Source organism: Mustelus asterias, chromosome 21, assembly GCF_964213995.1.
Source record: "Mustelus asterias chromosome 21, sMusAst1.hap1.1, whole genome shotgun sequence".
Classification (NCBI taxonomy): domain Eukaryota; kingdom Metazoa; phylum Chordata; class Chondrichthyes; order Carcharhiniformes; family Triakidae; genus Mustelus; species Mustelus asterias.
This window is the reverse complement of record NC_135821.1, coordinates 33,647,667-33,662,564: the sequence shown is the minus strand read 5'-3', so window position 1 is coordinate 33,662,564 and position 14,898 is coordinate 33,647,667. Positions and strand designations below refer to the sequence as shown.

Here is a 14,898-nt window from a genome sequence, read left to right as displayed (position 1 = left end):
CATTATGTAAACAAGATGAGTGTTGAGGGATAAGAAACACCTTTTGTTGTAAGGTGGATATTGCAGATCCTTTAATACATGAACAAAGGTGAATTCTGAATAATACATAGATAGGAAGAATTGGTCTGTTGTTCTGCTGTGGGATTTCTGCGAATTGCATGTGAAAGAAGTCAACTTCTAATTCTGCCTAACAGGTGTTTTCATGCAGCAATTCAATTTGACAAGAAAGAACAGGAAACGTTGAAGAGAAACCAGATTTTATGTAAAATACATTACATATTTAAACTTCAGGTTAAGTGTGACAGAACAATCACTAAATTGCAATTTATGGGAATTGCCATGGAATGTCATATTGCCTCAAATCAACTGCCCTGTCTGTGTGACATTTGAATAAGAGATATGGTACAATAGTGCAGGTGACATCTATTTATACTACAGTATTGTACCAGAGCTATTAGATAAATATCACTTTTTTCCCATCACCAAGTCCTATTTCTGTTTATCATGTTGGCACAGGTGTAAAATGTTGTAAGATTTGGTGCTTTTTTACTTAAAAAGGTAGGTGAAATATCATAATGCTAGCCAAAATTGTACCTATAGAATTTTGATAGCAATTTATACATGGATGGACATAAAAGTTGTCTAATATGTTCATATGAATCCATTTTATGTGCAATACTCAAAACATTCAAAGTAATTCTTCCCTCATTTGGCTAAATGTGGCAGAAGTAAATAAATGTTCTAACTAGGAGTAAACTCAAATTCACTCCGCAGTACTTTGAACTGAATATGCAAATTATAATCAACCAGCTTGTGTTTCAGTAAGGTATGAAAAAAGTCTTGGTGATTTCTGCCTGATTTGTACAGGGCTCCCCACAGAGTATACCCTAGTTGGCTTTGTAAGGCATTGTCATTCTGCTTCAAATGTTCTTTAAAACATTTTTCCTGCTTTTCTCCAGGGTGTGTGTATGATGACAGCAGCTTTTCTGCATTTCTTTTTCCTTTCATCCTTCTGTTGGGTGTTGACAGAAGCCTGGCAGTCCTATCTTGCTGTGCTGGGAAAAATTAGGACCAGGCTGATAAGGAAACGCTTTCTCTGCCTTGGCTGGGGTATGTGACTGTCTTTACAAATAAAATGCATATCATGTGCAATTTGCAAAGGAACTGTTAAAATTCTAAACTCAAAGCAAATGGTTCGGATCTGACCAAAGACATTGACTGTTTCTTGATACTAATTACATTGTCAAAATCACTCTGCAGCAAATTTTGTTTCCCTTGGCCATTGGAGATGCTCTATTATATTCATCCTTCAATAAGAAAAACCACTAATGAAGCAACGATTTATCAGTTAATATGTGATTCAACACTGCCACTGTTTTTATAATGAATTTGTTTTGTTTTTGGTTATCATCCTGTCACACTCATATGCAAGTGAACACTGAACCATAAAAGTGTACAGCGCAGAATAATGATTTGGCTAAACATTTCTGTATACTAGAGCGAGCCAAAGTTAAACCATTGACTTTCTGCATAATAGAACTGTATTTTCTCCTGGTTCAATTGTTTACCTTCAACAAATTCACCAAACCATTCTCTGTGGCAAAGGATTCTAATTCTAAAAACTGTAATTTCTCCTAAATTCTCCTTACTCTCAAGTTCAAAGTTGATGATCTTTCTCCAAAATTAAAGTAAATAGTCTTTCTAATGTTCACCTTCATTTCCATTCACTGTCTTTTGAGCCTTCTTTGCTCCAGTGAAAAGAGTGCTAATATTACAAATATCTCCTCATTGCTATGGTTTCCTCTGCAATTGCTATCTGTCACCAATAGTTTAATGTATTTTTATCAGCTAAAATAACAGGTTCAAAATTAGATAAAACATTGAACTGCCAGTCCAAGTATCTGGTGGATGGTTGGCATTTCAATTATTATCAGTATTAACAAATTGGACAACCTTATTAGCACAACGAAAAGAAATTGAACATCAGTTTTATTATATCATTACCACCACTGGTCCACCTGAGGAAGGTTCTGGGTCACTTCTCCAAAGTGTTCTGTATTTTGCTTGACTCTTGCATGATCTATCCTTCAGGGAATCTAGAATCGATTTGGTCTTTTTCCTTTCCTCTGTCTTTCTATTACCTCTTTTAACATCTTATTCCTTATCAAAACATCCCCAATGTAATTAATTTTCCACTTTAATAACATCAATCAAACTTGATTTTTCTTATATCATTGCCAACAGCACTTCATTCATTTAGTTTTAATCCCTTTTACCTTCTTCATGTGTCTCCAATCTGCATCTCAGAGCCTGGCAACTTCTTTCATCAATGTCCATGTTTCAGCGCCCTTTAGCAATGTTTAGAAATACACAGCAATTTCCTCAACACCTGAAGAAATCAGACAAATTAATGTTTTCATTGAAAATCCTTTATTGTCATTCTGATATAATATTAATTACCTCTGGATTCCTGCTAAGATTGAGGAAAGCTTCTTAGAATGCATCAAGTAACAGCTTCTCAAAGCAATGAACTAAATCCAAACTCTATTTGTATGCTTTTCATAAGCAGTAATGAATGTTCAAAAGTACAGGAGATTGTAATTGAGGATAACTAGTTTAAAGGAAATATTAATAAAAACTCAGAACATGCTGAAAATGCTCAGTGGCTCAGGCAGCATAGGTAGCATCTATGAAGGCAGAAAATTTCAGCTGATGTTTCATCAGAGCTGAAACCTTGCTCTACAAATTCAGCCTGTCCTGCTGTCTCCAGCATTTTCTATTTTTCTTTCAAACTTCCAGCATTCACTGCATTTGTGTCTATAATAATATCTTTTTATGTTGTGTGCTGAATAACCTGAAGTATAATAGAAGAAATATTACCATTTCACTACAACATTGTAGAAGCTCAACTTCCTGGATTCAGGAGTAAACAAAAGAACTGCTCAACCTATGTCAGGGATAAATGTGTAAGTCAGCAGTTTCCTGGAATGAGCTGTGATCAATGTTGAGGGATCATTTCAATGATTGATGCCAAACTGCAGTCAACAGTGACTTCTAACTTTCAGCTTGGATCTAAGTGCTAATCAGATCATTACCTATTGCGTGACCATGTTCCCATTCCTGCTATCCTGGGCTATTTATGTTTCAAATTCAAATTTATGCAATCTGGCTTTGTCAGGTATCATCAATCAAGCTTGACTTCAGTGTAAAAAGGGTGGCACGGTGGCACAGTAATTAGCACTGCTGCCCCACTGCCAGGGACCTGTGTTTGATTCCAGCCTTGGGTGACTGTGTGAAGTTTGCATGTACTTCCTGCGTCTGCATGGGTTTCCTGTGGGTGCTCCGATTTCCTCCCACAGTCCAAAAATGTGCAGGTTAGGTGGATTAGTCATGGTAAATGCACAGGGTTATGGAGATAGGATGCTCTTTCGGACAGTCGATGCAGACTTTATGGGCCCAATTGTCTGCTTCTGCACTGTAGGGATTCTATGGACAGAAGACCCCAGGAAGATTTCCATACTGTTTTTGTCCTGGTGAGTCCTTTAAATTCTCCAATAAAATAGTACAGCATTTATTCCAGGTGAAATCCCCTGACTCTCTAGCCAGGAATTTGTGGCCCCACTCACCCAGCAGGACATTACTGTCCCACCAAAGAAAATGGCAATTCAAATGGCCCTGAGCATCTCCCAGGGAAGACATGCTGTGGCGGCAACGTAAAATCCTGGCCTCTGCCTTCTCCCCTTAAGACAGCTGGCAATCCATTCTGTCACTTGTCCCATGACACCAAATTCTCTGACTTTATTTATTTGTCGTACTCCGAATCGAACCCTTTAGACAACATTCCAGACTCCTCGATCACCATTTCTTGATTTGTCCTAACCCACCGGTAGGAAATACTCAGCAGATATTGTGGCACAATTGGAAGGGAGAGGTGCAGGCAATCCTCAACAGTAACTTCAGCTCCCATAAAGTCTGATGGCATCAGGTCAAATATGGACAAAGAAACTTACTGTTAATTACTACCTACCACCCAACCACTTGAGGATAGCAAGAGCACAGAATGTACTCTGAATGGGAGATTTGAATCTTTCATCACCAAGAGTTGTTCAGTCGGAGCACAACTGACAAAGCTGATTACGTCCCGAAGGGCATATCTACCATCCAGGTGATAAAGCAATACTGGGAAGAAACCTACTTGATCTTGTCGTCACCAACCTATCTGTCAAAAATACATCTGTCCATGACACTTAATAGGAGTGACTGCCACACAATACTTGTAGAGGCAAAGTCCCATCTTCACACTGAGGACACCCTCCATCAAGTTGTCTGGCATTATAATTGTGCTTAGTTGGATATATTCACAACTGTCGTAGAAGCTTAGAACCAGGTGTGCATGAAGCGCTCTGGGCCATCTGCAGTGGCAGAATCGTACTCCACCACAATCTACATCACCTTACGGCCCAGCATATTCCTCACTTCATCACTATCCCGCTACAATGTACAGTGCAGGAGCGTGTGACAGGGGCAGCACAAGACATACCTGAAAATGAGGTGACAAACTAAACAACAGACGTAGCATGCAATAGACAGAGCCCATGATCAACAGGTAGGTAGTAAACCTGTAGAATTCTCTACCACAAAAGGCTGTGGAAGGGCCAAATCACTAAGTATATTTAAAATGGGAGTAGATAGATTTCTAGACTCTAAACATGCCAAGGGATATGGGGGCAATGTGGGAGTATAAGACACAGGAGCAGAAGTAAGCCATTCAACCCATCAAGTCTGTTCCACCTTTCAATCAGATCGTGACTCTCTGATAAGATAATGCTCAACTCCAATTTCCTGCCTTATCCCCATAACTATCAATTCCCTTACTTGTTAAAAAGCTGTCCATCATCATACCTAACAACATAGCATCTACAGCCTACTGCAGTAAAGAAATTCAGAGAATGATTATGCTCTTAGAGAGGAAATTCCCCCTCTTCTCTGGCTTAAATAGGCAACTCCTTACTCTGAGGTCCTCTGGTCCTTCACTCTCACAAGGAGAAACAATCTCTCAGCATCTATCCTGTCAAGCCCCCTGAGAATCCTATATGTCTCAGTAAGGTCGCCTCTCATCTATTCTCCAATCTTTCTCTTGAAATTTTATGGAATTACCACCATTGAATCTCCAACCAATAACTTCCTGGGGTCACCATTGACCAGAAACTTAACTGAAGTTAAATACTGTGGCTTTAAGAGTTGGACACAGTCTGGGCATTCTGAGGAAGTAATTTACGTCTTGACTCTCTAAAGCTTTTCCATCATCTACAAGGTAAAAATCAGGAGTGTCATGGAATATGCTCCACTTGTCTGGATGAGCACAGCTCCAACAACTGCAGGAGCTCTGGCAAAGCAGCCCATTTGATTAGCATCCTATTCAGTACCTTAAAACATTCACTTCCTTTAACATTGGCACAACTTCCTTACCAACTGAACCTTCTATATCTGCAATCACCACTATCTACGAGGACAAGGACAGCAGCTGCAAGAGAACACCACTACTTGCAAATTCCACTGATTTGGAAATATATTTTCATTGCTACATTGTTACTGGGTCAAAATCCTGGAGCTGCCTCCCTAACAGCAAACTGGATGTACTTACGCCACAGAGACTGCCACAATTCGAGAAGGTGACTCACCACAACCTTCTCAAAGGCAATTAGTTATGGGCAATAAATGCTGGCCTCCCCAGCAATGCACATACCCTAGAAGCATATGATTTTTAAAATGACATAGATATGACCTCCCAAATTCATTTTCATCTTGGCTTATATTGCCTCCACAAGTCTGCACCCACCAGTCAAACCTGGGCAGTAGAATTTGGCAGGTAGCAATTTGGAACATTCGTTGAGGGGACCATTGGCTGCAGTGAAGGAAAATTGTAAGTAGTTTTGGCACTCTTAACTGCAGCTACTTGTGGATTTGATGCCTCAATGGTTGCCAATATATATTGTCTCTGTCTCAAGGTCAAATCTTGTTCACATGGAGTGGAATTTCCACTTTGGCTTAATCAGCACTCCAGGCGCCTGCTTTGAGATGATTCCCCAACCTTCTTCCCGTATTTCCACAAACTCATTTGCATATTACTGACCTTATTGGTGGAATTTTCCCCCAAAAACTCAGTGTCATGATGGCGAGAAAACGGGAGCCTGCTGTGCCGGTTTTTTCGGCGATATTGACACTGCAGCCTTCCAACACTCTGTCAATGTTTTTGACAGCTGGGAGCTTTCTGCCAATAAAGGAGGGATGGGGTGCGGAACTTACACACATCGGTGAATTTAGCTTCAGAGCATTCAGGCGCCATTCCGCAGGGCACCCCGATCTGCCAGTGAACCGGGAGACCTCCTTCCACCCCATCGCCCCAGTGCCTGATGGGCACTATCTGGCCATGCCCCAACTACCCAAGGGCTTCAATGTCCTCCGATTTCCCCCCGACATGGTCATGGCACCCGGCCTCTGCAACTGAAGAGCAATAGTGATTCTCATCTGTCTTGACGAATCGCTGGCAAGGTGGGAAGCCTCCAGAAGCAGCTGTGATAGACTCGATAATTACATGGAGATCCAGATAATCTTACAGTACTACCCTACACTCAACCTTGGGACACTTAGATAACAAAGACACCTACGTCAGACTCCTATTTATTGACTACAGCTCAGCCTTCATCACCATTATTCCTATGAAACTCATCTCCAAACTCCATGGCCTGGGGCTTGACTCCTCCCTCTGCCTCTGGATCCTGACTCACAGACCACAGTCAGTAAGGATGGGCAACAACAACACCTCCACGATTATCCTCAACACGAGTGCCCCACAAGGCTGTGCCCTCAGCCCCCTACTATACTCCTTATACACCTATGACTGTGTGGACAAATTCCCCTCCAACTCGACTTTCAAGTTTGCTGATGACACCACCATAGTGAGTCAGCTCTCAAACAATGACGAGACAGAGTACAGGAATGAGATAGAGAATCTGGTGAACTGGTGCGACGACAATAATCTCTCCCTCAATGTCAACAAAACGAAGGAGATAGTCATCGACTTCAAGAAGCGGTGGAGAAGATGCCCCCGTTTACATCAATGGGGATGAAATAGAAATGGTCAAAAGCTTCATGTTTTTAGGTGTCCAGATCACCAACAACCTGTCCTGGTCCCCCCATGCTGCCACTATAATTAAGAAACCAACCAACGCCTCTACTTTCTCAGAAGACTAAGGAAATTTGGCATGTAAGCTACGACTCTCTCCAATTTTTACAGATGCACCATAGAAAGCATTCTTTCTGGTTGTAACACAGCTTGGTATAGCTCCTGCTCTGTCCAAGACCGCAAGAAACTACAAAGGGTCATGAATGAAGCCCAGTCCATCACGCAAACCAACCTTCCATTCATTGACTCTGTCTACGCTTCCTGCTACATCATAAAAGCAGCCAGCATAATCAAGAACCCACCACACCCCAGACATATTCTCTTCCACCTTCTTCCTTCGGGAAAAAGATACAAAAGTCTGAGGATACATATCAACTAACTCAAGAACAGTTTCTTCTTCCCTGTTGCCATCAGACTTTTGAATGGACCTACCTTATATTAAGTTGATTTTTCTCTATACCCTAGCTATGACTGTAACACTACATTCTGCACTCTCTCCTTTCCTTCTGTATGAACTGTATGCTTTGTCTGTATAGCACGCAAGGAACAATACTTTTCACTGTATACAAATACATGTGACAATAATAAATCAAATCAAATCAAATGGTAATGAGCTTTGTGTCCTTTCTGGGCGAGAAGCCGTTCTCACTGGTAAAACAGAGAAGGTGCAAATCGGATTTTTAGCCCCTCAACTTCCTGGCTCACCACGCTGACCAATGGGCGTGGGCAGCTGGTAAAATGTGCCATCAACCAGCACAAATTGGGCAGCATTTTAAACATAGCTTTTTTAAACAAATTACTTTCAAGTGCATTCTTTCTTATATATAAAAATGGAACTTTGCATAGACTGATTAATCCAACTGAAAATCAGTTTATATAAAAAAAAGGATTAATTATCCAATGTCAATCCACCACCTGTAAGTAACAGTTTTATATTTGTAAACCTAATTTCTAAAGCATCTTCAAAACTGTTTGCTAGTCATACTGTGGGTGCAGTAGTCATTTTCTTAAAATGTATATTTACATTCAAAAGCTTTTAAAATGTCCCCTTTTTATCATCCCTGTGCCCAAAAGAATAAGCATAATATCTGCAGTCTCCACGAAGACCCACAAACAACACTTCGCAGAAACTCATAATGGTGATTAAGTCAACCTTGGGGCATCGTCAATTTTATGGGTGGGGGCAGCTTCTAGTGTGCAAAGATTTAAGCTTGCACAACAGAGCACAAGTTGTGCTGAATGCAATGTGCATTTAAAATTCACATTCCACAATCTATTGCACATTAATTTGAGGTGAATTGCACAATCGAATTAGAAATTCTTGCCCACAGTGTAGATCCGAGAACAGCTACAATTCAGTTTGTGTATTTTGTGACAGAGCCCATGAAATGGAGCTTAGTTGAAGAGAGTAGAAAGCCCATAAAACAGCACACAGTTGGATGGGAGAGACAGCACATATAGTGTGGAGTTCAGAGAGAGTGAGCCCTAAAAGCAGCATGGAATTTGGAGAGAGAGAGACCATTAGGCAGGATGGAGTTTGGAGAGAGAGAATCCATAAAGCGGCATGGAGTTCTGAGAGAGAGAGCCCAAAAAGAGGCATGGCGTTCGGAGAGAGAGAGTCCATAAAGCAGCGTGGAGCTCGGAGAGAGTCCATAAAGTAATGTGGAGTTTTGAGAGAGAGTCCATAAAGCAGCATGGAATTCGGAGAGAGAGCCAATAAAGCAATGTAGAGTTGGAGAGGGAGAGCCCATGAACACAGAGTAGTTGGAGAGAGTACAGAGCCTATAAAGCGGTGCAGATGTTCAAGAGCAAGAGCCCATGAAGCAATTCGGAGAGAGAGCGAGACAACCCATAAAGCAGCGTGAAATTCAAAAAGAGAAAGAGAGTCCAACAAGTAGCACAGAGTTCAGAGAGAGGGCTCAGAAAGCAGGATCCTGAGATTGAACAAACTAAGAGAAAAAAAACAAGTATGACATCAGGAAACTAGTTGCTTGATTAACCATTAAATGCTTGATGTAAGAGACAGTTGTTATTTGATAATACAATATACAAAATATAATGGGAAAACAACAATTTATAGTGTGAGAAGAGAATGCTGATTGGTTTGCAGGTGGACTCTGATTGGTAGAGGTGCTATGATGAAAAACACACCAGCAGATGGTGGCTGACAAATAACTGCCAACTTTCTTTTGAAATTTAAACTGGGCAGTTTGACCGATTGATCAAGGAATTGCCCTGAGGAATAAATCAGATAATGGCCATCATTTACTTTGTTCAGCTGAAATAGATGCAATGTGTAAACATGTTCTATCTGTGTGCAAAGGATAAGATCTTCTGCATCAATATATGTAGCTTCCAGTACATACGCATGCCATACTGCAAGCCTGACTGCTGCCTCGCAGCGCCAGGGACCCAGGTTCGATTCCCAACTGTCTGCGTGGAGTCTGCACATTCTCCCCGTGTCTGCATGGGTTTCCTCCAGGTGCTCCAGTTTCCTCCCACAATCCAAAAGACATGCTGGTTAGGTGCATTGGCTATGTTAAATTCCCCCTCAGCGTATCCGAACAGGTGCCGATGTGTGACGACTAGGGGATTCTCACAGTAACTTCATTGTAGTTTTAATGTAAGCCTACTTGTGACAATAATAAATAAAGTTTAAACTTTAAAGTTTAAACTAACAGGAAGGATATCAGAGGTAGGTTCTTTACGCAGAGAGTGGTTGGGGTGTGGAATGGACTGCCTGCAGTGATAGTGGAGTCAGACACTTTAGGAACATTTAAGCGGTTATTGGATAGGCACATGGAGCACACCAGGATGATAGGGAGTGGGACAGCTTGATCTTGGTTTCAGATAAAGCTCGGCACAACATCGTGGGCCGAAGGGCCTGTTCTGTGCTGTACTGTTCTATGTTCTAACTTTTAAATTGGTTGTCAACACAATTCTTAGCACACTGAAGATTATGTAGCAAATGTTATCCAATGACAGAATCACATCTAATGTTGGACACTATGGCCAGGATTTTCCACTCCAGTTTTTTTGGGTAGGTTTGGAAACAGGAGAGGAAAAGCACACGAGAAGCCCAAATTGCATTTTACATTGGCAAGAATGTTATGATCGTCCCCTCCCCCTGTCAGTGGCAGGCCATGTTTCCCATCATGCAAGTTGGGTCTCTTATTTCAATACATCAACATCTCATTATCGGGCCTCCCTACAGGAATTATCATTATTGCACTTGCTGCTCCCAATGCAATCTACTCTACATTGGAGAGACTAAACACAGACTCGGTGACCACTTTGCAGAACACATTCAGTCCATCCGCAGGCAAGACCTATACCTTCCTGTCACTTGCCATTTCAACACACCATCCTGCTCTTGTATCCATATGTCCACCCTTGGCCTGTTGCAATGTTCCAGTGAAGCCGAACACAAACTGGAGGAACTGCACCTCATCACTTTACAGCTTTCTGAACTAACATTGAGTTCCCCTGCCCGCACTTCAGACTGTGAACTCTCTCCTCCACCTTCGCCTCGTTTTCATCAATTTTTTCATTACTTCCATAAATTTATTTTTCCATTCCCCCTTTTTTTCTTAACTCGCTTTCCATCTTTTTTCCTTCAGCACTGTCTCCCCTCCCACCACGCCACCGACTAGGGCCATCTGTTGCCTGGTTCAGGTTGTCCTTTGTCACACTGCTTAGCTTTATTCTGCCATTAATACATTCTGATCTCTTAATGTGCCACTATCAAAATACTTCTTGGCCGTGATCATCACCATTTTCTTTGTCCTTTTGTCCATCTCTCATTTGCCTCCAACGATCACTAGCCCTCTATCAAGCCCCCCACAGCTTCAACATACACTCCTTCCCCCACAACTCTCATCCTATTTCCAGTTGTCTTCAGCTCTGATGAAGAGTCATCCAAACTGAACGTCTGTTCTGTTCTCTCTTCACAGATGCTGTCAGACATGCTACAATTTTCCAGCATTTTCTCATTACATTTCAGATTCCAGCATATGCAGTAACTTCCTTTTAACTCAGTTAACATGCCCACTAAATCACCACTGCTGTGTGAATGTCACTGAATGCCACTCTGCACTTAACACTTGGTGCACTAACTTCCAAATTCAGTGACTACCAAGGTCTCCCTGCACCATTTTCTAACTGGGTAAGTACATACATCCCCTTTGACAGTTAGCAAGGGCACACTGGCTGAGGAGACTGCTCCAACCCATAAGATGTGTGCTGTGTGTGTTCTGACAGGTGCCCCCTTTTGATTGGGTTGTACACAAGGCCTTAGAGACAAGCTTAGGATATTGAGATGAGAGCCCCGGATGCAGCAGCACAACCAAAGCTATGGCCACTTGATCAAGGTGGGGTGGGAATTTCAGTGTGGGAGCCAGCATATGAATTACTGGTCATCTAGACACAGCTCCTGAAGGTGTTTGGGCAAACAGTACACCCTAGGAGACATAAGCTACTAGTGAAGTGTCTCTTTTATTTTTTACTGATTTGAACGAGGGAGAAATGGAGTCTGTGGAACAGACTATCATTGTTCTGGTTCAGAGAGAGAGAAGACGTCAGCAAAGGCACTTGACTTTCCACAGGCACAAGGAGAACCCTGAGGAAGAAGGTGTAGCAGGGCTTCTCTGTAGGCACAGGAGATAGCCCCGAGAATGATCGCTCAGACCACCTTTCTTGATCCATGGACTACTTACAGCACCTGGCCTTCATGCAAAGGAGCGAGAACCAGTGTCACCAAAGACTTCGCCTGGCGAGGAAACTGATGGCTCACTTATACATCCTTCTGCAGGATTTGGCAGTATGGGGACTTGGAGGACATCCACTGTCTGTGGTGTTGAAATTCAACCACCTCAGCTTTTTCACACCTGGATCCTTCCATGGCTTCATGGGTGACCTTTGCAGGATCCCGTAAACCTCCATGTGTCAATGTATCCAGAGGTGATAGATGCACTCTTTGTTAGGGCAAAACGCTTTGTCTATTTCAAGCTGGATCAGGCTAGAGCCAGAGGATTCATGCGGATATTTGGTGTTTCACAGGTGCAGGGTACCATCATCTGCACTCTCATGTTCTCCAATTCCTGTGGCATGAAGGAATGCAGTTCATGAACCACAAGGGCTTCCACTCCTTGACTATTCAGCTGGTCTGCAGCCACACAAAGCGAATCCTCCAGGTGTGTCTTGGGGTCCCTGGAGGGTACACGATTCATATACTCTGAACTGCTCTCAGATCCCTGGCGTGTTTGAGGGTCCATAGCAGCTATGGGTTGGGCTCCTCAGGGACAGGCAATACCCATTGAGGATGTTGCCGATGTCACCTTTGCAGAGGCCGCAGAGTGCAGCGGCGAGTAGATACAGTGAGGCTCATGCTGCTACTCACACTTTGTTGGAGCAGATCATTGGCATTTTGAAGATGCGATTCTGGTCCCTATACTGGCCTGCAGTACAGTTCACAGAAGGTGTCATGTATTGTGGTCATCTGTTGCATCCTTCACAAGCTGGTGCTTCATTGGGGGGAGGAACTGCCTGAGGAAGATATGGAGAAGCGACACATTTCCTAGAATGAGGAGGAATTGAGATGGATGAGGAAGAGAAGGTCCTGGAGGGAGAGAATATTGGCCTTGGGGCAGTGACAATGGCCAGACAGGGTAGATGACTTTGGTACTCCCTCATTGCCATGTGATTCATGGAGAGTGATGAGACGAACCACTGAGGACATCCCATCATCCTTGCACCCCTTCTATGAACATTCCTCTCCTATCTGACTGCTGACAGCATACACCCTCACTGATTTCTTAGGGACAGGATTTACTCACATTTGGAAAAATATAGACTTATTACCAATAGGCAGGATGGCTTTGTACAGGGGTGGTCGTGTCTCACAAACTTAACTGAGTTTTTCAGGGAAGTGACAAAGTGAGGGCAGGGTGGTGGATGTTGTCTACATTGACTTTAGCAAGGCCTTTTACAAGATGGCAGCCTAATGCGGAAGGTGAAGTCACGTGGGATCTGCAATGAGCTGGTAAGATGGATACAGAACTGGCTTAGCCATAGAAGACAGAGCAGCATTGGAAGGGTGTTTTTCTGACTGGTGACCTGTGACCAGTGGTGTTCTGCAGGGTCAGTGTTGGGACCCCTGTAGTTTGTAATATATATAAATGATTTGGAGAAGAATGTAAGTGGCCTGATTAGTAAGTTTGCATACGACACAATGATTGGGGAAGCTGCAGATAGTGAGGAGGATTGCCAGAAGATACAGCAGGATATAGATAGGCTGGAGACTTGGACGAAGAAATGGCGGATGGAAATTAATCTGGGCAAATGTGCGGTGATGCATTTTGGAAGGTGTAATGCAGGAGGGAAGAATACAGTGAATGGCAAAACCCTTAAAAGCATTCATATACAGAGGAATCTAAGCATACAGATCCACAGTTTCCTGAAAGTGGCAACACAAGTGGATAAGGTGGTCAAGAAGGCATATGGCATGTTTGCCTTCATCAGTCAGGACATAGAATATAAAAGTTGGCAAGTCATGTTGCAGCTGCATAGAGTTTTAGTTAGACCACATTTGGAATACCGCGTACAGTTCTGGCCACCACACCACCAACAGGATGTGGAGACTTTGGAGAGGATACAGAAAAGCTTCACCAGGATGTTGCCTATTTGGACGGTATTAGATATGAGGCGAGATTGGACAAATTTGGTTTGTTTTCTCTTGAACGTTGGAGGCTAAAGGGCGACCTGTTTACAAAATTATGAAAGGCATAGATAGAATGCCCAGTCAGAGTCTTTTTCCCAGGGTAGAGACGTCAATTACTAAGGGATATAAGTTTAAGGCAAAGGGGGGAAAGTTTAAAGGAGATGCCTGGAATGCACTGCCAGAGGACTTAGTAGAAGCAGGTACAATAGCAATATTTAAGAGGCATCTTGACAGATAAATGAATAGGTGGTGAAGAGAGAAATATGGACCACATTGACACAAAATGTCTTTAGTTTAGAAAGGTGTCATGTGTTGGCGCAGTCATGATGGGGCAAAGGGCTGGTTCCTGTGCTGTAAAAAAACTTGCTTCTCACACCTCCTTTGTTCTTTGATAAGGCTCACGCCATGAGGAGAGAGCGTTTTCCTATTGTCCCATTGCAGGAGGATGATGACAATTTGCAATGGGGATAGTGCATAGTTCATAGAATCCCTACAGTGCAGAAGGAGGCCATTCGGCCCATCGAGTCTGCACCAACCACAATCCCACCCAGGCCCTATCCCCATAACCTTATACATTTACCCTAGCTAGTCCCTCTGACACTAAGGGGCAATTTAGCATGACCAATCCACTTGACATCTTTGAAGTGTGGGAGGAAACCGGATCCTCAAAGATCCTCAAAGTTGTCTGGTCAGCACTAGAGGAAGACATGTCATCAGAGCAAGGAGCAATAGAAAGGTGCAATAAATAAGTTTATTTACAGAGGTGGAAGCAATTCATAAATGCTTAACATGTGTGTTCACGCTGTCCAACTAGACCTTCTTCACCTTTCTTACCCTTCTGCTACATCCGTGTTATCTGTGATGACCTCTAGAGGGCCAAGACCTGGAGGGTTCCGGCCTGCTTTCGGGGTCCTACTGCGTGCTAGTGCCACCCTCTTTGGCCTGTGGAACTGGAGCTGAGACGGTTCATTTTAAGCTTAGGCAGTGTTCACAC

General features: G+C 42.8%; 1 protein-coding gene across 1 annotated transcript in view; it reads left to right on the top strand.

Annotated features, from left to right (window-relative positions):
• Positions 1-14,898, top strand: part of LOC144509533 (adhesion G protein-coupled receptor B2-like) — a 962,811-nt gene that overhangs the window by 826,726 nt on the left and 121,187 nt on the right. Inside the window, exon 20 of the mRNA XM_078238437.1 lies at positions 960-1,110. Coding sequence (XP_078094563.1) covers positions 960-1,110 — 151 coding nt within the window. The remainder of the gene's footprint in view (positions 1-959; positions 1,111-14,898) is intronic.